Source organism: Lactuca serriola, chromosome 2, assembly GCF_051521515.1.
Source record: "Lactuca serriola cultivar US96UC23 chromosome 2, Lser_US96UC23_V15, whole genome shotgun sequence".
Classification (NCBI taxonomy): Eukaryota; Viridiplantae; Streptophyta; class Magnoliopsida; order Asterales; family Asteraceae; genus Lactuca; species Lactuca serriola.
Window position 1 is genome coordinate 216,164,499 of NC_136409.1, and position 25,828 is coordinate 216,190,326.

The following is a 25,828-nucleotide window of genomic DNA, read 5'->3' on the forward strand; positions in this document are numbered from 1 at the left end:
CAAAAGGAAACACAATCCCATAATCATAAAAACAATCTCCTACCGGTGTGTACAATCATGTCGGTGCCTTGCCGCGATCCTCGGATGTCACACCTCAAAACCGGAACGGCGGAAACGTTTTGAGGTGGATGACGTCATGTCAAGTATCACAACACATGCATTATAGTAATCAAAGTACAACAAAACATTGCATTAATAGTAATAGTTTTACATGATTTACATTACAATATATCAAAGTAATAAAAGCAAATATAATAAGTACAACATGGTACTAAGCTATCTTCATCAACAGCTCCGGGGATGTACCTGTCTAAATGCTGACCTGAGAATACAAGTTATTTGAAAAGCGAGTATCAGCATTTTTACAAATGCTGGTGAATTCATAAGTATTTAGTGGCATTTTATCCAAATAACTTAATAAAAGTGGTAGTTTTAGAGTATCCATTAAATTAGTGTCTTTTCCAGAAAATCCTATATTTTCTTTAATAAAAGCAGTCTTCTACCAAGACTGGACGGAGTTCTGTGGTAAAAAGTAGTTTTCCCTTAATCGCTATCATTATCAAAATACATAATTTGATTATTAAAGAAAGCAAGAGGAATCAGGGAAATAACATATGCCTCATCAGTGAAGACTGCTGACTAAGGCAAAAGGAATCATAGACTCCAGGAGAGTATCGAACAAACGACACGCCTGGCTCAGTCTAACAAAGGGAGACACAGACCCCAGACAGTACCAAATGAAAGGTACGACTAGTAAGGTCTAAAACAGAGAATACAGACCGCAGACAGTATCAAATGAAAGTTACAGCTAGCAAGGTCTAAAAACAGTGTGACTCTGAGAGTGGGTTTCCAGCATACAGTGTAAATTGCTGGTGAAATATCGTTACCTTAAGGCCATGAATTATAAGGTAACCTGGGATACTCGTAACCATACTAACTGACACTAGAGTACCTGACGCCCTACAAGTGTCTATAAAATATGACATTTGTCACCCCTTGGCTTGGTAGGCCGTGGACTGTAGCTAGCAGTCAGGGTGCGGGGGTGTCAATCCCGTATAGATCTATACACACAATGTCCGCTCTCCCTACAAGAGACTCTGGTTACCAACTAGACGACGAAGAAGGCCATGTCCCGAAGATGCATCCCAATGAGTGGGTAGTGGGTTTCGTGTAGAAGTGCTGAACTAGAGGTAGAGACTCATAACTGAACTGACTAGAGTATACCTATATGTCTATGCTCGTATACATAACATATAACTAATGAATCAAACGACCTTCGGACGGCCATCCGATCCCACCAGACCACATCTAAACGAAGAAAAGGAAATAGGGCGGACAAGCCCTCCTAAGTCCTTCAATCATTATTTATGTGCACCTATACAAGCACAGACATACATCTAACTACGACTGAGTGTGTAACAAGTGGAAACGTATCGTGATGTATAACCGAATCATGGTGTGTAAACATACAGTGTGGAATAACCGAATCGTGGTGTGTAAACGTACAGTGTGGAATAACCAGTTCTTGATGTATAAACGTACAGTGTGGAATAACCGTATCATAAAGTGTGAACGAATAGTGTGGAATAACCAAATCGTAAAGTGTAAACAAACAGTGTAGGATAATTGAATCGTGAAGTATAAGAGTTACCAAATATAAGTGCATCACAAAGTGGAAACGTTATCAAGTAGGAGTTTAAACTAAGTAAAAGCGAAGCAGCGACATCTAACAAGTAAGAAAATTCGGCATGAAAGAGAACCTTGATGAAAACCTTGGAAAACCTTTATGCTTAAGAAAATCACAACTTGGTGTTCCTTATTAAAATAAGTTTGAAAATCTTTAAAAATCCTTTTGAAAACCTTTCATAAACAAGTTTAAAATGAAACTTTGATTAAACATCATAAGTAAAAGCTGAACAAATAACTATGTTTTTAGGAAAACCATTTACAGTGTCATTCTCAGTAAAACAGTTAACAGTGTGGTAAATCCTTGTGCATGCGGGTTATCAATCACATGTGATTGATATGATAACTGGCATGTTTAACTTGTATTCCCCCCTATAAAACATGTAAAAACATTTAAAAGGTTCATTCAGGGGTATGAACTCACCTGGTGTAAGTGGATCCGACGAAGGTGCCGGTTGGGTGCTCGGTGTCAAGTAAGGACTTGGACACACTTAGTGACCTATTTAACATATGATAACATATGTTCACATACAATTAGTACATTTAATACTAATTAAACAAGTATACGCACTCTAAGGAGCGGAAAATACTTTGGTTAAGTGTTTGGGGTGTCCCGGGTAACATCTAAGGGTGTGAATGACTTAGGAATGGAGTTTACTCTTCAAGAGTAAACTCTATACACTTAGTTTACGGCCCTGGGACAACTCCCCATGAGTTTACGGCCGTAAACTCATGGTGAGGGTGTTCTAGGGTGTTTAAAAGCTTTAACTTCTTCATGGAATTTTGCTAGGTCCAAAACTAAATGGTATAAAGGGATTTAAGGCTTTTAAAAGGACAATATGGGAGTTCCATGAACCACCCCTATGGGAGTTCACGGCCGTGAACTCCTATCCTTTGATTTTATGGAAGTTTAAAGTCCCTAATTCACTTCTAGTAATTTGTAATAAAGATCTAAGGCCATTTAGGGGACAAAAACCGTCTTTTGACATAGTTTGGGGGTGTTTATGGCCTAGGCACTTGCCTGGGCCGTAAACTCCAATTTACCTCATATTTCCTTGTGTTTGAATGTTCTAAACCCGAAATGGCAAGCCCCTAATTTATGTATTAAGCCTAAGGGTGGTTTGGGAGTGTTTTTGGGGGAATTTATACAAGCATAAGAGGTGTTTACGGCCTAAGCATGTGCTTGGGACGTAAACTCTCTTTTAGGCCCTAAAACTTTGTGTTTTCATGTTTAAACACTCCTAGATAAATTCCTTAATTGGTTCTAGGCTTAACGGGACAAACTTGGGTCATTTTGGCCTTATTTAAGGGGTTTACGGCCTAAGGAGGATCTTAGGCCGTAAACTCCTTTTCCACAGCTTAAATGGTCGATTTTTGGGCTATAACAACAATCCATGATGTTTAGAATAAGCTAGGGTAAGGAGACTTACAATTTGGAAGCGTTTGGTTGCGGATTTGAGTCGAAAACGGGCTTGTATGAGAGAGAGTATAGAGAGAGGGTGAAAAAAGGTTGAAATGGAGTTTACTCCCCCCTTATATAGGGGCTTGAGTTGAAGCTCAGTGAAAATCTACCCAATACTACCGTTATGCGGGGCTTTTGGTCGCACCCGATTTAGTGGTCGTAATAATAAAACTAACTTTTTTTTTTCCAATTAAATGGAAATGTAAGGTAAGTGTCTTTATTTACTTTATTACGACTATAACGACATGAAAATATAAATAAATTAAACATTTATTTATTTGGCACCCTCTAATTAACGGGACTTTTATAAAAGGGAATATTCCGTTAACGGTAACGGGGTAATGTAACGGAATAAACTTTGGGTTGTCAAATCGGAACTACCTGAAACACATAACACATAACACGGTAAGCAGAAAAGCTTAGTGAGTTCCCCAAAATACCACACACAGCATAGTAGCCACTCGAGGCTATAACTCAATTAGACCCTCTGGTCAATGTGTCTCAGTGGGAGCCTTTGGTCCCACAACTCATATGGACCCACCGGTCCCTCAACTCAGCATCACAATATAATACTCATAAAGCATAACACAAGTAAATAGCAAGATATCTGATTACACAGTTCATGCACATAAGACCCTCTGGTCACACATAAGGTTTACCACTCAAGGTAAGTATAGTGAGAAGACTCACCTCTTAAGGTAACGAATGAAAATCTCGCAATCGGTATCGTGATCTCTATTCTCGGGTCTAGCTCCCACCTAACACATAATAATTATCCCTAATTAATATTGGCCTTCAAGAAGCTAGACTAATCCTTCTACAACTCACAGAAGGGTAAAAGACCATTTTACCCCTCCAATGCTCAATAGCCCTCAATCTTGACCAAACCCTAAAAGTCAACAAAAGTCAACAGCGGGAGTACGCGACGCGTATCAGCTTTGTACGCGGGGCGTACCCCATGGCTAACCAGAAACGGGGAACTTGACCCCCTACGCTGCGTATACTGGGATAACGCCCGACGTAAGTCCCAGTTTCACACTTCTCGTGGTTTTTGGTCTGAATCGGCTAAGACAAAGACTCAAATCCCAGATCTAGTTACTCTAATGCCTCTTAATCCATAAAGTCAGTTACTTTAAGCCTTTGCATGGTTGTAAAGGTCACCAACCCCCAAATCATGCCATTTCCTTCCTTAAAAGACTCATAACTCATGCATGGTCAATTCTTAATGACCAAGATTAGATTTTTATGGCTCAATAACACAAAATAAGCCAACATGGGACATATCTCGGGCTCTAAGGGCTTATCAACTCATAAAGCCATCAACTTGGGTTGTGGTGACTTGGTAAGGCATGTGGAAGATATGGTGGATAACCTATTGATCCATGTTCAAATCCTGGCACTACTAAGCCCTTGTGGCCATGGAGGTTCGCCTGCAGTGACTCCAGGGCATGAGGCAAAGCCTCATGTTTGCAGCGGGGGATTAGTCGGTGCGCAAAAGCTGGCCCGGAAACCCTCGTTAGGGAAGTTCCCTTTCCAAAAAAAACCTTAAAACACCCCACACATGAACACATCAAAAGAGTAGGAAATCTTGGAGCTTTTTACCTCCAAATGAAGCCTCTCCCACTGGTAAGCTTAGGTCTAAGAGCTTGGTCTCTAACTCCTTCTTCTCCAAAGCTTCCTTTCCACTCCAAAAGCTCAAGAACACACCCACAAGCTCTCAAAGGCACTCTCTTGCTACAAGAATGAGATTTAGGGTTTTGGGGAGGTTAAGTCTCTGGAAATGGTGGCCACAAGGAGGCCATAACACTCTTTAAATAGGGGACACACTCAATATTAGGGTTACAATTTGGGCCTGGTACGCCCTGCGTACACCTTGGTACGCCTGACGTACTAGGCGGCCCTCCGTGATCAAACACGCGCACGAGTACATTGAGCGTACACTCTAGTACGCCCCGCGTACCCGTCTACCACCCTTTTCTTATCAAGGACCAATATGGATAATTGCTTAAAGATTAGGGTTCACAAGGTATACCTGGGTTTTTGGATGTTACAATTACGGGCTAAAAACCCTTGCTTTCGTTTAGTTAGTTGAAACCTAAAACTATGAGTTAGTTTCTTACTTTATGGATTATATGAATTTGGTTTATGTATGTGTTTGATTATCATTACCTAGCATGTTAAAGTTTGTAACTTTGTTGCTTAATTTCAAGTGTAGTGTAGCTTAGTGGCCATTAATTACATGAACTTGATTACCTTGTGATTTAGTGACCATTAATTGCTAGAGCTAGGATCGACCAAATCTTAGATAAGTAATAAAAGCAACAAATTTAGCTGTGCTTGAGAACATAATTGTGACCATAATGGTGTTTGTTTAGATAAATCTTACATAGCCCATCTATAATGAATAACTAATTTTGTGTTTTGCTTGTGTATGACCATACAAGGTAGTTCATGAATTGGTGAAAATATTAGTAAATTTGGACTTGAATTGCTAATTACAATAACTTGGCAACCAACTTTATTAATCCATAAATAAAAACTAACCATAGGAAAAAGGTGGATTTGAAACTAAACGAAAGTATTTTAGTATATTGATTACAATCGTTTTTATTTGAGTGTTTAAGTTTTTTTGAACTTGTAAAATCAGATAACCCCCCCCCCCCATTTTAGTTATTTTTCTTAGTTTAGCTTTTAGTAGTTATTTTATTAATTAAATACCGTTCCTTGTGATCGACACCCGACTTACCCAAACTATACTATAATCTGACTAGGTACACTGCCTATAGGTGCATAGTTAGTATAAGTTTGTTAGGTTATAAATTTAAAAATTGATAGGTATATTTTGTGCACATCAAAAGGCCATAGTGAAATAGAAGAAAAAAACTTTTGTTAACCCATCAAGAGTGGACAGAGAGAAACAAGAAGAAGGCTGGAGATGACTCAAAATTTAAAAGAAATAGAGGAGGTTCAAGGGCTTCACGTGGAAGAGGAAGAGGACGGGGCAAAGGCAATAATCAAGTTGGTCGAGGTGGTCGGGAAAGAAGTGGCTCACACAATCGAAAGGATGAGAATCGTGCCTTATCAAGTAATCAAGACAAGAGTGGAGTGCAATGCTACAATAGTCAAGATTACAAACACTTTACAACTGAGTGCAAGAATCATAGACGAGAAAGGATTCAAGAAAACAACCTAATACAAGATGATGAACCTGCACTCATGCTGGCTTCTCTTGAAACAAGAGAAGAGACGTGTGAAGTTTTCCTGAATGAAGAAAAAGTGAATCCACAACTGTAGACAAAAGGAGATGAATCAAGTTAAACAAATTTGTGGTACTTAGACACAGGGGCCAGCAATCACATGACATGTGATAAAAAGAAATTTTGTGATCTTAACACAGCGATTCAAGGCTATGTAAGATTTGGGAATGAATCTAGAGTTAGAATTGAAGGAAAAGGGAATATAGTTTTCCAGTGCAAAAATGGAGAACAAAAAAAGTTACAGGAAGTGTATTATATACTTGATCTCTGTAACAACATCATAAGCTTGGGTCAACTATCTGAAGGAGGAGACAAAATCAGAATCAAGGAACCGTTTCTATGGGTCCATGATGCAATCGGGCGACTACTTATGAAAGTCCAATGATCCCTGAATCGTCTCTATAAAATTGAGCTAGAAGAAATAAGAACAAGTTGCTTAATTGCGAAATTGAGCAATCCGACATAGCTATGGCATGCGAGGTTGGGGCATGTAAACTTTACTGCACTCAAGTTAATGTCTAACAAGAAGATAGTTGAAGGAATGCCGAAAATAGACATTCCCTCACACCGGTGTGATGGCTGTTTCGTTAGGAAGTAGTCGAGAAACCCATATCCGTCTCATACAAGCTACAGAGCACAAAGGAGATTGGAGCTCATCCATGGGGACTTATGTGGTCCAATATCGCCTCCGACACCCATAGGGAACCGATATTTCTTTTTGCTGGTAGATGACTACAACAGAGTCATGTGGATGTACCTACTAAAGACGAAAGACGAGGCCTTTTAGTCCTTCAAAAACTTCAAGGTAAAAGTGGAGACAGAAATGGGTGAGAAGATTAAGGTACTAAGAACAGACCGTGGATGTGAGCTTTTCTCGAATCAGTTCACAAAGTACTATGATGAAACTGGGCTTGAACGTCAGTACACATCGTTGTATTCACCACAGCAAAACGGTGTGGTAGAGAGGAGGAATAGAACCATTCTAGAGATGGTTAGATGTAACTTAAAGATGATGAGTATGCCAGATGTACTGTGGGGCGAAGCTGTGAGCTATGTTGTTCACATATTGAACAAAAGAAGTACCAAAGCTCTCAATGAATCAACACTGTATGAGATGTAGACCGGTCGGAAACCACAAATTGGGCACCTCAGGGTATATGGGTGTGTGGTGCATATGATGGTCACTAAGAATCACTTGAAGAAGATGGATGAAAGAAGCAAGCTTGTAGTACATTTGGGAATTAAAAGGGGAACGAAATCATACAGATTGCTAGACCTGGACATTGGATCGTTTCACATAATGTAACGCCCGTAGATCCGGGCTAGTCAATTTAGAGACGATAAGCATCAAAAATGAATTTTTGATGGAAGATTATTTAGAAGGATTAATCTTAACCAATTTTTAGTATATGTCACAAGGTTTCTGTGCATATAAAGAACGCCAAAATTCGAGTTATAACGAAGAAGTTATGACCTGTCGAAGTTTCGCGACAGAACCGGTGCGACCCAACGCAACGTAAATAGTGAATTTAAGGTAGATAAATATCTATCCTTAGTGATCTAAACGAGAGTCAAATATGTCTACGATAGTAGTCCAACGATAAAAATACAGACGAAAACGGAGTTCAGATGAAAGAGTTATGAATTTCGAACGGAGTTTTCCTGTCCCGACCTACTAAGGATAATATATAAGTAATATATTTATAATATATTAAAAATAAAGTCAAAATTAGCCAATGGAGTCTAAACGATAGTTGTATAGCATAATCTCACCTACACGTCGATATAAAGAACGTCGAAAACGGAGTTCGTATGCGAAAGTTATGAATTTCTGAAGTTCGGGGCGCGAAACCCCAAAACTGTCAGATACCACGACGTGGCAAGCAGTGCCACGACGTGGAAAGTCTTCTGACACCTCCAGGAGTCCCACATATGCAACTTACGATGACGCATGCAGTAACGACCAAGCCCACGACGTGGAAAAAGGTGTCACGACGTGGCAAGGGCAGATTTTGCCCTATAAATAGATTTGAAGGGCCAGCCGAGTTTGGTTGCTCATTCTCTAATCTCTCACCCATATTACCTCGATTTACGTGCAAAGAAGTACCCCCGAATCCCCGGTATCATTCTGAGACCCGAAGCGAGTCCCGAAGCCCGAAGATCCCGAGAAGAAAAGAGTTTCCGAGCCGAAGCTCTGCCTGCGAGAAGCTCGTTGTGTGAAGATCTTCCAGATCTACCGAAGAATACTACCATTGCAAGCCGTAGTGCTGCCCGATCATCTTCTGATCAAGTGAGTGTATAGTCCCTTTCATAAACACGATAATAATACAAGTATTGTTTGAATGTATTAAGTATATTGTTGTTTATATGTGTGAGTGTGTGGTTACTTTCTTCTAACACATAAATATGAAGTATTTGTTATGAAATACGTGCTATGTGTTTATATATTGTTATGGGTTATTTGAAATGAGTATTGATTGAATGTTTATACATGTCTTATGTTGTATATGTATTTTATATCTACAAATATGTTAGGTAGGACATGTGTAACATCCCCATTTTCACGGCCAGAAAAGACCGATTTTGTTTCTGCTTTATAAAAATCAGAGTACTTCTTTTCATAAAAATGTTGCGGAGTTTTTTCCCAGAAAAACATGATAAATACGTTATCAAAACATTTTCGAAGAAACGTATTTTATTTATTTTAAAACGTTTGAAATGTCATCGTAAATACAGAAACATAAGCATAAACAGAACTTACTAGTGATCTTCATCTCTTTAATCTCTCAGTGTAATGTGACTTCATAACAACATCTGTGACATAAATAAACTGAGTAGGTTAGGTTGGGAAACCTGGTGAGTACATAGGGTTTTCAACCCACAATAATATAATTATTATGTTTAAACAATCAAACAATCAACCCAATTACCCATCCCCATTATCTTCTTTAGTCTTAAGGATCTACCCTAAGAATCAGCTATTCCTCGTTTATTTATTCCTAAGGAATCGGCATGAAGTCCATCGTTTACCAAGGCTTATAGATTATAATTGGTGAACACGTAGTCCAAAGCATCTTGTAAACACTTAGTTCAAAAGTAACTAGTAAACACACTTAGTTCAAAATACTTAGTGAACACACTCAGTTCAAAAATACCTAGTGAACACACTCAGTTCAAAAATACCTAGTGAACACACTCAGTTCAAAATACCTAATGAGCACCTAGTTCAAAAACACCTACAGGTTACGAGCCTGCTAGCGTTCCACTGGACTGTCTAGTATCGTCCATGGTCGTCATCTATACTCCACTAGATGACTGGATCACTGTCAACATTGATGTCTTTCATCGTGTTATCACACAATAACTATTTCATCTACCCATGTTTTACCCAACACATTTTGTAGATATAAAATACATATACAGTTTAAATCATTTAAAACATGTATAAAAATCTTTCACCCAGCATAGACACCAAGTATTCAAACAATATGCACACATAGCACGTAATTTATATTAAAATACTTCATATCTATGTGTAAGATGAAAGGGACTATGCACTCACTTGATTAGGTGGTGAATCGGTACTCGGACAGCACTTCGTTACTCTTAAAACAATTTCCCTCAACAAAACCTAGTATCATTACCACTAGGGTTTAGTTCAGTATTTACCGGGACTAATTTAATAGTCTAGCTGTTATTATTATATACGCGTTAAACAACACTATATAAATCATAATAATAGCCCAAATAATTATTTTAAGGTCCTAATAATGTTACTATAATTAATTAGAAGCTATATTAAAAATAGCGTAGACGTAGCTCACTTACAGCGGGTTTTATCGAAAACCGGGCTTTGCTGGAGCAGCGTTCCCGAGCCGAAAGGCTCCTTCTCTTGGAGCTTCCCGGTGCTCCGGGACTTGCTTCTAACACCTTGGAGGTGCTAGGGAAAAACCTTGAAGGTTTGGGGGTATTTGGGAGGAAAGAAGTGAAGGGTTGTGAAGAAAATGGGAGATTTGTGCCTCTATTTATAGGCTGCCAACGCCGAGTACGCCGAGCGTACTAAAAAATTACGCTAAGCGTACTCAAAATTACGCTGGGCGTAATGTGCCACGTGTCACAATCTGGTGGCTAGCCTTGGGGAGGAAGCAACGGCTGTGATCGCGCCACGTCACCCAAACTGCACAGCACCCTCCTGACTTAGAAAAATCATAACTTTTGCATACGAGCTCCGTTTTCGACGTTCTTTATATCCACGTGAAGGCGGGAACATGCTATACAACTTTAGTTTAGACTCCGTCGGCTAATTTTGACTCAATTTTAAATTTTATATTATTAACAGGCCGGGACAGGATTGGTCCGTTAAATCCTCATAACGTCTTCATCCGACGTCTGTTTTCGCCCATCTTTTTCTCATTACTCTACTCATAACGAGATCTTCGATTCTTGTTTAGGTCATGTCAGCTAAAAATCACTCGATCTAATATTCGAATTTCGGGATGTACACCGCTAATCTGAAACTTCGAAAAATCATAACTTCTTCATACGAAGTCAAATTTGGGCATTCTTTTTATCGATGTTCTTAGTTTAACATACTCTACAATTTTTGTTTATATCGCTAAGGCTAAAACTCGCTCTATCGTAAATTCATTATTTACGCTTCCCGGTGTCGTGCCGGTTTCGTCGCGAAACTTCGACGGGTCATAACTTCTTCGTTATAACTCGGATTTCGGCATTCTTTATATGTATGGAAACCTTGTGACATATACTAAAAATTGGTTCAAATTATTTATTCTAAATAATCTTTTTTCGAAAAGTCGTTTTCGACACTTATTGCCTCTAACTTGACTAGCCCAGATCTACGGGCGTTACAACATGGGTAGATGAGATCCGTGAGTATGGATCAGCTCAAGAGGTTAGTTTTAGATCTGTGAGTATGGATCAGATCAAGAGGTTAGTTTTAGATCCGTGAGTACGGATCAGATCAAGAGGTTAGTTTTAGATCCGTGAGTACGGATCATATCAAGAGATTAGTTTTAGATCCGTGAGTATGGATCAACTCAAGAGGTTAGTTTTAGATCCGTGAGTATGGATTAGACCAAGAGGTTAGTTTTAGATCCGGGAGTATGGATCAGGTAAAGAAATAAACTTGCTATTAGTCTGGGAGTATGGATTAAGACAAAGATAATTGTCCTTAGTCCAGGAGTATGGATTGGGCACAGTTATAGATCCGGGAGTATGGATCAGATATGGATTAAGACTAAGTTAATTGTTTCTAGTCCGGGAGTATGATTTGGACACTGTTATAGATCCGGGAGTATGGATCAGATATGGATTAATACTAAGTTAATTGTTTCTAGTTCGGGAGTATGGATTGGGCACAGTTATAGATTTGGGAGTATGGATCAGATCAGGATTAAGGTATAGTTAAATATCCCTATTCCGGGAGTATGGATTGGGTACAATTGTTGATCCGGGGGTATGGATCAGATCAGGAGGTTAGTTTTAGATTCGTGAGTATGGATCAGGTAGTTTTAGATCCGTGAGTATGGATTAGGGGAAAAGGTTAGTTTTAGATCCGTGAGTATGGATCAGGTGAAAAGGTTAGTTGTAGATCTGTGAGTATGGATCGGGTGAAAAGGTTAGTTTTAGATATGTGAGTAGGGATCAGGTAAAGAGGAAAATTTTAGATACGAGAGTTTAGATCGTGTCATTGTGAGGATCGATGGGGTGGGATAAGAGTTGCCTTTATATGGTGAAATTGTACAAGTTTGAATGTTCTATATTTATAAATATATGATATAACATTGTGGGATGAAAACCCTATATGCTCACCAGGCTCCCAAGCCTGACCCACTCAGTTTTCTTTGTATCACACGTATCAATACGAAGACATATTTCACAGAGAGATTTAAAGGATATATAAATCATTAGTGTAATTGAATGTAAGTTCTGTTTATGCTTATATGTCTGTATCGAAACATGACATCTCGAGGTTTTATTATTAAATGAAAATACATTCTCTTCGAGAAATGTTTTGATAAGTTATTATCATATCTTGTTTTGGGAACAAATTCCGCAACCGTTTTCTTTAAAAGATTACCCTGATTTTAAAAACAAAGCATAAACAAATCAGTCTTTTCGGGCCATGAAATTGGGGATGTCACACATAAGTAGGAATATTGTATTTCAAGAAGATCAACCATGGATGTTGGAAAAGGCGACAAAGGTACGAGCGATTCCAAGTTTGAGCTTCACAGTTAAAGGTTTCGATTTTGATGATGATCAATTAGTCGTTGAAAGCGATACTAATGAAGGAGATGGGGAAATTATGGGTACACCCAACGGACAAGATCCATCTTACGATATGGACTAGGCCGGTACCGACTCACAACCCACCAATCACCAAATGGGCTCACAATCGGATCAGAATGAGAGTCCGTTGGATTCATCACTTGCGTCAAATTCACCGTCAACGCCAAATTCTCAAACTTCAACAAATTCGCCTGTATCCACGCCAAATTCCTCAAGTACAAATTCAAGCTCAGCTGGTGGCGGTGCTCCCAAACGCTACAGATTACTAACAGACCTGTATGAGAACAAATATTAATGGTTTGTGAAGACGAAGAACCAACCACGTACAGTGGCGGAACTTGAAGTTTTGATTTGGAGGGGCCGAAAATAGAATATGTATAAAAATTGAATAACAGAAGGGGGGGGGGGGGCAAAGTCAGATTTTATTGTTTTAGTCATAATATGTAAATTTTTTAATACATATGGACTAATTATAAAAAAAAATAAGGGGGACCATAACCCCCTGGCCCTACATAACCTTCGCCACTGACCACGTACGTAGAAGCCAAGAAAAGTGTCGAGTGGGTGAATGCCATGAAGGCAGAGTTGTCATCGATTGAGAAGAACAATATATGGAGCCTTGTGAATCTGCCAAACGGGCGAATGCCAATTAGTCTAAAATGGGTATTTAAGGTGAAAAGAGATCCAACAAGGGAGATCGTGAAGCACAAGGCCAGAATCGTAGCAAAAGGCTACACCCAAAAACAGGGAATTGACTACGAGGAAGTCTTTGCACCTGTTGCAAGAATTGAAAAGGTACGCACTATCTTAGCTCTTACAGGATCAAACGGATGGAAAGTGCACCATCTTGACTTGAAATCAACATTCCTGAATGGGAACCTAGAAGAAGAAATCTATGTGACACAACCTGAGGGTTTTGAAAAGAAGGGCAAAGAAGGGTGGTGTACAAACTAACAAAAGCTCCCTATGGGTTGAAACAAGCACCCAGAGCTTGGAATGCCTGTTTGGATAAGTACCCGAAAAGTTTGGGATGTGTTAGATGCCAGCAAGAACACTCTGTTTACACAAGAAAGAAAAGAGGTCACATCTTGATCATCGGTGTGTATGCGGATGATCTTCTAGTGACTGGAAGCAATCAAGAAGATGTGGCAAAGTTTAAACTGGAGATGAAGAACAAGTTTGAGATGAGTGATCTTGGTTTGCTCACTTATTATTTGGGAATTGATGTGAATCAAAGTGGAGCTGGAATAACTCTAAAGCAAGAAGCATATGCCAAAACTATCCTTGCCAAGACCCAAATGATAGAATGCAATCCTACTAAAAGTCTAAGGGAGCATAAATTGAAGCTGACTAAAGATGAAGGAGGAGAGCTTGTAAATCCTACTGAATACTGGAGCATAGTAGGAGGACTCAGGTATTTAACTCACACCCGTCCTGATATATCATTTGCAGTTGGAGTTGTCAGCCGTTTCATGGAAAAACCAACCATGAAACATCTTCAAGCTGTAAAAGATATTCTAAGATACGTAAAGGGCACCCTGGGTTATGGTTTGGTGTACACAAAAGGAGAAAGAAAAATCACTATTACTAGGCATTCACATAGTGATATGGGGAATGATGAGGTTAACAGGAGAAGCATAGGAGGGATGGCTTTCTACTTAAATGACAACCTGGTGTCATGGACATCCCATAAACAACATTGTGTAGCTCTGTCTTCGTGTGAGGCAGAATTTATGGCAGCAACTATGGCAGCTTGTTAAGGAATTTGGTTACATGGTCTTCTTGTGGAAATCAGTGGTCAAAACATACCTCCTGCAACATTGTATGTTGATAACCAGTCAGCTCTTGATCTCATGAGGAATCCTAAGCAAACATATTCATATAAGGTTCCATTTCATAAGAGAATGCGTAGAAGGTGGAAAGATAACAGTGGCTCATGTTTGTAGTAAAAGTTAGAAGGCAGATATTCTAACAAAACCAATGGCAAGGGTGAAACATGAGGAGATGCGAAATGTAATTGGAGTAAAGCACATTACCAACTCTGAACTAAGGGGGAAAATGTTAAAGTAGTTCAGAGTTATTTTAGTCAATACACGTTTCTTTATTTGTTTTTATCTAGAAGTAGTAGAGAGAATAAGTCAAGGCCATGTGGGTGAGTGTCTCATGGTCTTTAGCTCGCAGTAGAATCAGTTGTTATTTTTTATGCTAAGTTTTGCTTTAAATAGGTAGGCATACACGAGGTGTTTTGTATTCTTTATTTTTCCAGTTTATGAATGAAACAGTGCAGCTTTCTGCCCTATCCCTGTGTATTTCTTTTGTACCATTCTGTTTCAGCTTATACCCACTGTGATAATTTAGTTTCTGTCCCCTGATGCTTTATTATCTTGTGAAAAGTCATTAGCATTCCTTCAAAAAGTCAACAAACACCAAAATAGTAGAATAAAAGAGAAATATGAAATCAAATCTATGCGACCCACGCACCAATTCCTGGTGCTCAGACAAGTCACTTTTACCAATTCCTGGTGCTCAGACAAGTCACTTATACTAGGTAAACTTTTTATGTCACCGGATTCTTCTAATTACCCTATAAAATGTTACATGAAAATGATACACCTGCTACCTTTAAATATAACTTAAAACAAGAATATGAAGTTTACGGAAAAAAATTGTTTTATAAACATTTCCACAACGATATTAAAAAAAAAAAAAAAAGAAAAAAAAAAAAAAAAAAAAAACTAGATACAATTTACATGATTTCGGTCATCTAAAATACAAATATTGAGCACCTAGAAAATCTAAATAGTAAATACAAAATCAAGGCAAAATCCACAAACTACCGTTGGCTCTCTTTCCATCCTCCGAATTCTTGTGAATAAAATTCTGTTTCCACCTGTAACCATGAAATACAACACCAAAAAAGTTATATAAGCAAAACTATAATACATTTCATCATTCTTCTATCCTTTCTGTATACACTATTAAATATATAGTTAAAGATAAATATATACCCTTGGGGTAAAAGTGACACCCACTCGAATGTCTCCACAGTAGCTATGGCTACTAATATCCACAACACGATACTTTTGAAGACGTAGTTCAGAAGTTCCACTCTCCACTCCAGATTCGAACAGTTCTTTCAAGTATACCCTGCACGCATGCACGATCAATAAGTAACTAAAATCAAACAGTTGCAGTCATTTGTGAAATCATAATAAAAAAAATCATCAAACTAAGGTCATACGTTGTTTGTCCGAGGTAGTCATCAGATGAGAAGGTGTCATGGTCCATAATCTTGAGAAGAAGCTTAGGTTGATCGTCTGCTCCTGGATATTCGACCCTGAATGTGAATTTTTGGTTCCATTTTGGGTTGCTGCCACTCCCTGTATCATTTAGTTAATTAAGGTCGATAAGTATTTCAAATGGTCACGTATGACGTATTCCAAAAATACTGTGAAAAAAGGTTTTAATTACCTTTGGCTATTAAGCTCTTGTGCTCTTGATTCCTGTATTGCACCAACACATATGGATCGATGTTGTCTGCAAGAAAACGAATAAGGAGCATATAAAAAATGGTGCTTGTAAATCTTTTTAAAAGAACATATCTGTATATGACTTTTTATTAATCATCAAGATTGGAATTCAATTGAGAGAAGTATACGTACTTAGGAAATCGGATTTTTTGAGACCATGAGCATCCACTAGGTTCACCTCCATTACTCCGATCACCATCTCTCTTTACTTCAGATTTCTCTCTCTCTCTCTCTCTCTCTCTCTCTCTCTCTCTCTCTCTCTCTCTCTCTCTCTCTCTCTCTCTCTCTCTCTCTCTCTCTCTCTCTCTCTCTCTCTCTCTCTCTTTCTCTTTCTCTGTCTAATCAAATCATATACAGCAGAATGAACTGAAAATCACACGTAAATGGCAAGCATAGAGGTGAGAGTATTTATAATATTTACAAGTTAAGCCCTCAAATTTTGAAGTCGCAATCAAGCATTCAAGCTACTAGTAGTTTTTTTTTTGTAATTATACCAAGGTTGGTACTTCTTTGGTAGGCCATGAAAAGGTCGTTTCTTTGTTTTGAACAAGATTTTTAAAGATTCTTTCAATGGCGTCATAATGTTGACTCCTTCAAAGTCAGCCCCCTTCATGTGAGTAAGTGAATTACGGAATCAACGGTTGTGTAGATTAGAGATTGGATTCACTTTCTTTCAGTTTTGTAATCAAAGTAAATAATCCGAAGCAGTTGGATTGTCGTTGGAATCAACAAATTAGATCGTTTTTGTTGCACAAATTGCAAAATTCCGCATACTCTGATCCCTTCAAACTCGACCCATTTTTTTCTCATAATGCAAAAACTTTAAGATGTGTTGCTTTTTGATGAACATATAGTGAGCGTTTCCATCGGTTTGAAGAAAAATATACGTTATATAAAATGATCAAAATCAAATAATAAGTTACAAAAATTACAAATAATAGAATCCCAACAAACTCAACTTGTGCACACAGTAATTTAGTTATTTAGTGTTCAATACATTCTAATATTAAGAAAACATATATTAATTGACTAACAAAAAAATCTTCTTATATATCAGTGAATTACTTAAAATATAAGATATAAACATTTTAATTTCTGTCCATTATTAACAATACTAACAGTATGTTACAAATGAAAATTGGGATAAGCTAAGAAACTCGGCTTACATGATTAATCAAGCAAAATAACAAGTAATAAACAATACATAGATTTCAAGCATTCACAATCCATGAAATACATGTTGATACACAACAGAGTCTAGAAATGATACACAACAAGGTTTTCAAGTATTGTAAGCAAATATGAAGCATACATGTACAAATACCAAACATACCCCCATAACATAACATGAGGGGTCTTCACTCTTCAGGTCCTTGGTGGTGGTGACATATCATCACCAGATCTAGATCTAGACCTAGACCTAGATCCAGATGGCGACCTTGCTGCTCTCCCAGATGACTTGTAGGGTGACCTCCTCCTACATATAGTACATACACAATCACATCGTAACCACCTTACTCCATTAACATTTTGAGAAATTAAAAAATTAAGTGCTTAACTCATACAGACATACCTATCAACATTATGATCATTAGCAGCAGCATCATCATAGCCTGGAGAATAAGATCTACGGCTACGATCATCATCAACCTGAGGCTCTCTTCTTACAGGTGGCGGTGATTCTGAGTAGTCGCCACCTCGTCTTTTCGGAGCAGGCGAGTAGGACCTACATGGTAAAAATAAATTCACCATTTTTTTTTTAATAAAAATAATCGAAATATAGTTGACAAAAATAGCACCATAGAAATTAGTCAACTACCTTGACCGTTGACGGCTTCTAGAACCAGAAGGACGACGTGGGGACCGCGAATGTGACCGAGATCGCCCTCCTAAACAATTACAAATGAACAAATTAAAATCCAAACACAAAAAACAAAGCATCATGTTATGATGTTAACTTACCATGATGAGATCGCCTTCCTTCATACCCGGAAGATTCCCTAAATTAGTTTCCAACAACATAAATATCAGAAACCTTTATAAGGATTAGAATGTTAAGAACAAAATAAATAAAAAAATAATAACATGTGTTAATTAATGTTAACCTAGGCCTAGTTCTTCGGCGCATCTCCTCGGGTCTTTTTCTTGATTCGGAAGCAAGAACAACAGAAATCTCTCTACCAGCAAACATTCGTCCATTCATATGATATTGGGCCTCTCCAGCTTCATAAGCATCCACAAACTGCACAAATGCAAACCCACGTGGCTCCCTGCATAAAATTTAAAAAACAATTTTTCAAAGAAAATACCAAGTATGTTTAAAGTTTTTGCTAAAAATAAGAAACACCAACCAGTATGTGACACTAAGCGACAAAAGATTCTTCTAATTATATATACCTTTTCTTCTATAATCAAGTATGAATGGCAAATTGGCAACTTCAAAAGATGAAAGTGACTTCAAAAGTCTTCAGGTTTCTTGTAAATAAGTGTGATGAACTTGAAATCAACCTTGTCCACAAGTTAAAATTTGCCTCAACTTCTCTTCACAATCTTTTTTCCACATCAAAACTTGTAATGATTGTGTGATTATATAATGAAACATTCTTCTTTTGGTGAAAAAGTTAAGCAATGATAAACAACAGAAGAGCCTTCATCAATTGTGGGGCTTGGGCTTGTTTTAACTTCAAACCAACATACCCCCTGACAAACCAGGTCAAAACGTAACTCCCCATCAACATAAATTAAGAAAAAAAAAAAAAAAAAAAAGACTCGTAAAACAATTTTTTTCTTAAAAAAAACCAAGAAAACTCACTCTTCTCCCTGCTACTATATTCTAATCACACGTGACATGCCTAGCTAGCGTGAATCCATATCAACAGACATAATCCAATTCATTTTGAGATTTTACTAATTTAATATCTTGATTTATGACATTTCATTTAAAACGGAGGTCAGATGCGCAAACCTACCCAGTGTAATAGTTCTTTGGGAGATAGACATCTCTGACCACTCCAAACCTTTCAAAGGGGACACGAAGCTCTTCTGGCCTACAAGTTCAATTAGAAAAAACACGATTAGATAATCACAGGGAATCCCAAAAAGCTGAGGTTAAACAACAATGGAAAAAGTGTTGAAGGTTTAAGATGGAAAGAGAAGGGTTTACCTGCAATTTAATGGAATATTACGAACCAAAAGACTGCCATGATTCTGATCCTTGTGCCTCCCTCGCTCACCACCATATGCCCTTCGGGGAGGGCTTCTTGGTCGACCTCCGTGTCCTCTATCTCTCCGTGGAGGACTGTGATACGGTGGACTATATCTTCGCATGGTTCAACCTCAGCAACTAAACTGTAGTAGAATACCTACTGTCAAGTTTCAGTAACTATACAATTAGGCAACTTGAGGATACCCTTTCAAGGAACATATAGTTCACATATAATTTTCAAATATAGAAAACGAAACTGAATCCAAGTTTCCAGAAATCTGAATATGAAAATAACAAACGTTATAATTTCACATCAATACAGAATTTTGTATTTTCTTAAGGACTTATCACAGCTTTGCCTCGGAACAAACGAAATCGAATCTTATAGATGTGTCCGGTTCACAATAAAATTAGTATCAGCAAAGTCTTCAAATTTTGAGGAATAATGTTACAAAATTAAAAGAAAAAAAAATCATATTCTTAGATTTGATTCGAATCGATAACTGAAAGTGCGAGAAGTTCAAACGTTTTAACCCTTTAACAAATATCAAGATTATTCTGAAATGATAAGGAAATCAAGATGATAAATTTACCTGAGAGATGACAAGAACGGGTCAGGAGATCGACAAGAAAAGAGATTGGTAGATCCAGATGCTCGATTTGAAAATTTTACAGCCTTACACTGTTTAGCCGTGCCCTAGAAGCTACAACTAGAAAGCGAAGTGGGCTTTAACTTTTTATTGTCCCGTTAGAATATCCATTTGAATGATGCGTACAAAACCCGGATTTCTTATCCGACCTTAATAAAACCGGTTATAAAGGAACCGGGATAAATCATCGAATTTATCCGGATTTTTAGATGGCTTTTTTTGGATTTTAGATAACCCCGTGGACTATATTTACCAGAGCAAATTACAAAATAGTCTTTGTGGTTTAGGTAATTTTTGGTTTTAATTTTTTATTTTAATTCGGCCCATTTTTATTGTAAGTTTTGGGTGTGCGTTTTGGCCTTGGTCATATACATATGTATATTCTTTTTAATTAGTATGATGATTATTGATTATTTGCTTATTGAGGAAATTGTTTAATAAACAACTGAGTCCCACACCCCAAACCTAGTCATCCTCGCCAACAACCTTTCATCTCCTTTCTTTCTTTGTCACCAACAACCTCTAGCACCTGACTAAAACCTTGTTTGTTTAGCTCTTAATGTCTCTTAAGATTCAGAGCGTTTGGCTAGCACTTAATTTATCATCTTAATTGGAAAAAAATGTCTGACCGAATCAGATGAAAACTCACGTCTGAAAAAAAAAAAAAAAAAAAAAATAGAGGACACGTATTTTTATTTTTCTAATCCCTACCTTCGCCTCTTCTCTCTGTCATCAAAGAACACCCGCCTTTATCTTTCTTTCTTCTCATCGACGCATCATTCTCGATCTGCTCGGCGTTCCTCTCTGCCATCGTGGGCGTCGTGTCCGGCTCCAACCGTTGAGCTACAACCCTCCAGCATCGTCGCCGACTGTTGCATCATTCCTCCGGTTGCTACACCATTCCTCCATCCTCAATCTGCTTATCTTCGATCTTCGGGTAATGTCTTCGATTTTCCTATTTCTCTTGCTATGTAATTGATTTTTGCTTGAAATCAGAGCTTCTTTCTTTTGCTAGCGCATGAAATCAGAGTTAACTTTTCCTTTGTTTTGTTGTTTTTGTTTCCTTTTGCTTTGCTTGAAATCAGGTAATGTCTTCGATTTTTGATTTTCCTACTTTACATAATCATCAAATTTGAAATCTAACATATATTTTTTTTTCTAAAATCAGAGATGAAATTCGATGTTACTTTTTTCTGTAGACGATACCCAGATGAAATTAGATGTTAATTTTTGTTGAAGACGATACCTAGTTGTAGCTACCATTATAAAGCCTTTGTTTTCGTGATTTCTTGTTATATGCTTGAGATTTCATTTTAGATTCCCAGGGGTACCTTGAATACCAGTCGTGGCATAAGTTATTTCACATTTGGGACGAACAATAAAGGACCTCACGTGAGAGTTCCTCATCACTTTACTTGATGTGTTGAATAGGTTGGAATGAAAGACTGGAGTTTTGAGGCAAGAATAAAAGAATGAAAGATTGTTTGTTTTTTGCATGTCAAGTTTTTAGTGAATGCAAACATTTATTTATAAATTGAATTTGTAAAAGATTATTTCTTGTTTAATGCAAGCCCTAATGTGGAATTTTTTGTAAATTTGTGTTTTAAAGTCATGAACATATGTAGTGGATTAAATGTTGATAAAAATTTTATATGTAAATGTGAATTTCTTAAGCTTTTGATGGATTTATTATTAATAATTATTATTTTTTAAACAAATGATAAAATGGTCATGTTTATCATTCAACATAAAAATTCAAATGTTTCAACCAAACAATATGTTAAATGTTAAGATCTTAAAATTTTAGAATTTCTTAGAAATTTAGACCTCTTAAAATTTCAAATCTTAATAATTCAGATTATGCCAAACAGCCCACAAATCTAACAAATAAATATCTTCATCACCATGAAACATCCTCACACTTAAAGCTTCAATGGAAAAATTGTAAACCATTAGCAAAAAATTATCGCTGCCTCTTTTCAATATGCAACCCACCGACACTTTTCTTCAATTTGGAGTTGTCAACAAGTACAAAATGCCACTACCATCCCTTTTCTTTTGCTTTCTAATTTTTTTTACTTTCTCTTTTACTTTCCCTTCCTTTCCTTCCGTATACTTTCTTTGTAACCCACACCTAGTAAAAAATTGATGTAGTTACATATGTTTGGAGTAAATGAGCATACTCAAATAAGGTGATTATGAATGATGTTGTTAATTGCATAGCAATGAGGGAAGTTAGACAATATCTATAACAACGTATAAAAGGGCACTATTTACATTCTAATTATTTGAAGTAGAACAAGAAGGTTTAGATGAAGCGTGATTATCCTGTGTTTATGTGGGTTTAGATACACAATGGTCGATGGTGGTCATTTTATGTTAATGGAGTTTCGAGCTTTTAGTTTGGAAGGAATGGATAAAGGGGGTATAGGTTGACCTACCGGTTTATCAAACAAATATTTTAATAAGTAAATAACCAAACAACGTTAATTTAATTAAAAAAAACTATACATAAAGACAATATAGTCTTTTTTTACATCTAGTATGACCAATTACACAATAAAAACATACAATACACGGTTGAGTTAAGAAAAAAAAAAGTTAGAAACCATTAGTGGAAATAATTGGAAGTAAATCCAATATCAATTTTTATTTGTATCCAATGGATCGAATTATATCATATCCATATATTCTATGACCCATTATGAAAATTTCGATTCAAGTTTACTTTTGACATTTAAAATTTTGGATCTAATTAGATCCGTTTTATAGTTGATTTGTAAAACAATGTAACAACATCCGATGTTTATTTTGTGGAGTTGGCTAAAAAGACATCTCATTTTTCTATTTAGACACCCTATTTGATTTTTAAGGTTTTTTTATTGGTTGAATTTGTATTGTTTTTTGAAAAAGTAAATTATAAATAATTTATTATAGATTGACTTTTAATAAAAATATTTATAGAATGTCTAAGGGGTGTCAATTTATCAACAACTTATTTTGTTCCTATTAGATTTCAGAAAATAATCTAATTTTATATGTTTCTCGATGAAAAAAATAATATTGTATACAATAAACAAAACAATATTGTATTCAATATACAAGTACTTTTTTGCTTTTAGTCAATTTTTTTAATTTTTAAATTGATATGAAAAACTAATTTCCAACACTATTTATCTTTTATCGAATATATATTTGAATTCAAATAAAAATAGAGAAATTCGAACCAAATACAAGTTTTATTTGTTGTCTAATCAAACGCACTTCGATTGACTGATTGTGCAATGAGGCACCCAATACTAGTGTAAACTGTGACACTTCTATAAACAAACTTTAAAATTTTAATTTAATAACTTTGATCAAAGATATATATTTGATAAGTGATGCTAAAAATATTTCAGCACAATAGAAACCCTCGTTCTCAATGGCATCTTGCTCTGGCATCATGCCCAAAAGCACATCCTGAGTCCAGCGGCAGTACTATGGTGGCGGACGGTGGTGGCGGTGACAACAGTGACAATCAAATTTAAGATCTTAAAGACGATAATGGATGCCTTTACCCCCAACCCCCCATTTCAAGAGCTAAAAACATTCAAATTATTTACATCATTTGTTCTTCTTTGTTACACTTTCCAAGTTATACGTTAACGACTATACAAGGACTCTGCAGTCTGCATGCACTCCCTTTTTTAAACCCTACCTCCATTAGAAGCCACCGGTCGCCGGCAACCAGAATTTTTGTTGCCGATCTGTTTCCGAACCGATTCTTTTCTACAATTCTCCGACGCTTTCTGCAATTCCTGAAGGTGTTCCAACGTTTTCACCAACTCCGCAGCACTCGGCCTGTACTTAGGTTCTCTCGCAAGACACTTCATTGCAAGAATTGCAGCTCTCATGGCAACATCCGAAGAATACTGACCGTCGATCCGCTGATCAATGATTTGAAGAATCCTTCGTTTGCTGATCAAATAAGGCTTAACAAAATCCACGAGTATTTGTTCATTAGATGGACGATTCTTGTCTATGCATCGTCTTCCCGTCAAAATTTCAAGAAGAACCACCCCAAAACTGTAGATATCGCTTCTCTCAGTCAAGTGACCTTCATCCAAATACACAATTTACATCAGATCAATACAAACAAGATCGATTCACACCAAAATATTCCAAAAATTAGGTCAAAAATAGATTACCTGTAGCCATGTACTCTGGAGCTGCATATCCGTAAGTCCCCATGACCCTTGTAGACACATGACTTTTCCCATCGATTGGCCCGTCTTTTGCCAACCCGAAATCCGAAAGTTTTGCGTTGTAGTTCTGGAAAATTGTATAAAAGTCAAACTTGTAAGAAATATATGACAAAGGGTGTTAACAGGAATGAATTTGAGATACATACAGAATCAATCAAGATATTGGAACATTTGAAATCGCGATATATCACTTTTGCATCTGGACTATGAAGGTATGCAAGCCCTTTCGCAGCACCAAGAGCAACCTTCAATCGGAGGTTCCATGAGAGAGGTTGAAAGTAAGAACTCCCTGTTTCAAATTTCAATGATGAATTGAAATAAGATTTCTGACGAAAATTTGGGCGGATGGATGAATAATGGGAAGAAACTGAAACTGAAACTTACTTCTGAAAAGATGGTTTTCCAAGCTGCCTCGAGACATGAACTCGTATACAAGAAGTCTTTGGTCATCCTCTAAGCAGTAACCGATTAGTTGTACAAGATTTGGATGATGTAGCTGCCCCAAATAGTTGATTTCTGCCTGTTATTACAAAATTCCATGGAGTATTTGATTTTGATCCAATCATCCAATATTAATGAAGTAAAGAAGATGGGTGAGTTTTTATAGTTTATACTTACCAACCATTCTTGGTGACCTTGAAGGCCTTCTTGATTTAATCGTTTGACAGCAATAACAGTGCCAGTTCCAGGCTTAGCAGCTGAAAGCGAGTGTTCATCTATCCAACCCTTGAAAACTAAACCGAAACCACCTTCTCCCAATACACTATCAGGACGGAAGTTTCTGGTGGATGTTCTAAGCACATTGAAACTAAACGACTTCAAATTTGGTGACTTTAATATCTCAGCTTGGCTCCGAGGGCTATGTAGTACTGTTGCAGCGGATAAAACCTTTTTACAGTCAAGTTCAGAGCTTTCTGTTTTCGACCAAACACAGAAACAAGAACTCATTTCAATCTCCTCGTTTTCCCTTTTGATATATAATATATAAGTCGCTGGTTTGCCTGCAAATGAGAAGACAAGGAGGGAGACTGTGTGGGGTTTAATTTGTTTGATGAAGAATCAGTTTTGAGATTGTGAAAAGAACTGAGTGTGGAATTATATCAAACAGGTGGTGGGTGTGAACGGGTTGGCTTCACGAGAACCTTTCCAGAAGAAAAGAAAGCCAATGACAAAGAGAGTTGACTTGTCTCCATTAAATTTTCTCTGCAACTTGCTTTGTCCATGAAAGACATATCAATAGTCAAGAATTAAACAAGTCTATACATTTTCAAATGTAAAAGAAAGTTGATTATTTAATTTGGTAATCCAAGTAGGCGGATCTTAATTAATACTGGGAAATGGAGGAATCTAACACACAGTTTAATAATCGGATTATAAAAGTGACACTAGGTTCTTTAGTTTAAACGAAAATCAGGAAAAGACAGAGCAACCTTTTCAAGATCCATTGAGCCGAGTCGGTTGCTTGATTCGAGTTTAACT

The 25,828-nt window shown here is 37.1% G+C and overlaps 3 protein-coding genes across 5 annotated transcripts; all 3 read right to left on the reverse strand.

Annotated features, from left to right (window-relative positions):
- Positions 1 to 15,419: 15,419 nt before the first annotated feature.
- On the reverse strand, positions 15,420 to 16,618 carry LOC145090799 (16 kDa phloem protein 1-like). The gene is made up of 5 exons (XM_079028871.1): positions 16,380 to 16,618; positions 16,189 to 16,254; positions 15,959 to 16,097; positions 15,726 to 15,864; positions 15,420 to 15,607 (listed from the first exon to the last, which is right to left on the reverse strand). Exons 1-5 carry the CDS (start codon positions 16,444 to 16,446, stop codon positions 15,551 to 15,553), a joined length of 468 nt encoding a protein of 155 aa, XP_078884997.1. The 5' UTR covers positions 16,447 to 16,618; the 3' UTR covers positions 15,420 to 15,550.
- An 813-nt stretch (positions 16,619 to 17,431) lies between these two features.
- SCL30 (SC35-like splicing factor 30) lies at positions 17,432 to 20,203 on the reverse strand. 3 transcript variants are annotated; one of them, XM_079026869.1, is made up of 8 exons: positions 20,046 to 20,203; positions 19,411 to 19,595; positions 19,217 to 19,294; positions 18,353 to 18,517; positions 18,210 to 18,247; positions 18,067 to 18,136; positions 17,821 to 17,973; positions 17,432 to 17,724 (listed from the first exon to the last, which is right to left on the reverse strand). In XM_079026869.1, the coding sequence occupies exons 2-8, from the start codon at positions 19,572 to 19,574 to the stop codon at positions 17,613 to 17,615; spliced, it is 780 nt and encodes a 259-aa protein (XP_078882995.1). In that variant the 5' UTR covers positions 19,575 to 19,595; positions 20,046 to 20,203; the 3' UTR covers positions 17,432 to 17,612. The 3 variants fall into 3 exon arrangements, with proteins under 3 accessions (XP_078882995.1, XP_078882994.1, XP_078882993.1); XM_079026868.1 differs by having other exon boundaries at positions 19,411 to 19,612; XM_079026867.1 differs by having other exon boundaries at positions 19,411 to 19,609; positions 20,046 to 20,202.
- Positions 20,204 to 23,322: 3,119 nt separating this feature from the next.
- On the reverse strand, positions 23,323 to 25,566 carry LOC145088499 (receptor-like cytoplasmic kinase 176). Its single transcript, XM_079026870.1, has 5 exons — positions 24,968 to 25,566; positions 24,734 to 24,869; positions 24,496 to 24,638; positions 24,293 to 24,416; positions 23,323 to 24,201 (listed from the first exon to the last, which is right to left on the reverse strand). Exons 1-5 carry the CDS (start codon positions 25,295 to 25,297, stop codon positions 23,792 to 23,794), a joined length of 1,143 nt encoding a protein of 380 aa, XP_078882996.1. The 5' UTR covers positions 25,298 to 25,566; the 3' UTR covers positions 23,323 to 23,791.
- Positions 25,567 to 25,828: the final 262 nt, after the last annotated feature.

Bases quoted from the DNA above. Each gene is read 5' to 3' on its own strand.
- LOC145090799 (XM_079028871.1), bottom strand. From the start codon at position 16,446: ATGGTGATCGGAGTAATGGAGGTGAACCTAGTGGATGCTCATGGTCTC. The intron at 16,255-16,379 runs GTACGTATACTT...GTTTTCTTGCAG, and splicing joins CAAAAAATCCGATTTCCTAA to ACAACATCGATCCATATGTG. The intron at 16,098-16,188 runs GTAATTAAAACC...TAAATGATACAG, and splicing joins CAAGAGCTTAATAGCCAAAG to GGAGTGGCAGCAACCCAAAA.
- SCL30 (XM_079026869.1), bottom strand. From the start codon at position 19,574: ATGCGAAGATATAGTCCACCGTATCACAGTCCTCCACGGAGAGATAGA. The intron at 18,518-19,216 runs GTAGGTTTGCGC...AATTTTATGCAG, and splicing joins CCAAAGAACTATTACACTGG to GGAGCCACGTGGGTTTGCAT. The intron at 18,248-18,352 runs GTTAACATTAAT...AAACTAATTTAG, and splicing joins CGCCGAAGAACTAGGCCTAG to GGAATCTTCCGGGTATGAAG.
- LOC145088499 (XM_079026870.1), bottom strand. From the start codon at position 25,297: ATGAGTTCTTGTTTCTGTGTTTGGTCGAAAACAGAAAGCTCTGAACTT. The intron at 24,870-24,967 runs GTAAGTATAAAC...TTGTAATAACAG, and splicing joins AAGGTCACCAAGAATGGTTG to GCAGAAATCAACTATTTGGG. The intron at 24,417-24,495 runs GTATGTATCTCA...ACAATTTTCCAG, and splicing joins CCAATATCTTGATTGATTCT to AACTACAACGCAAAACTTTC.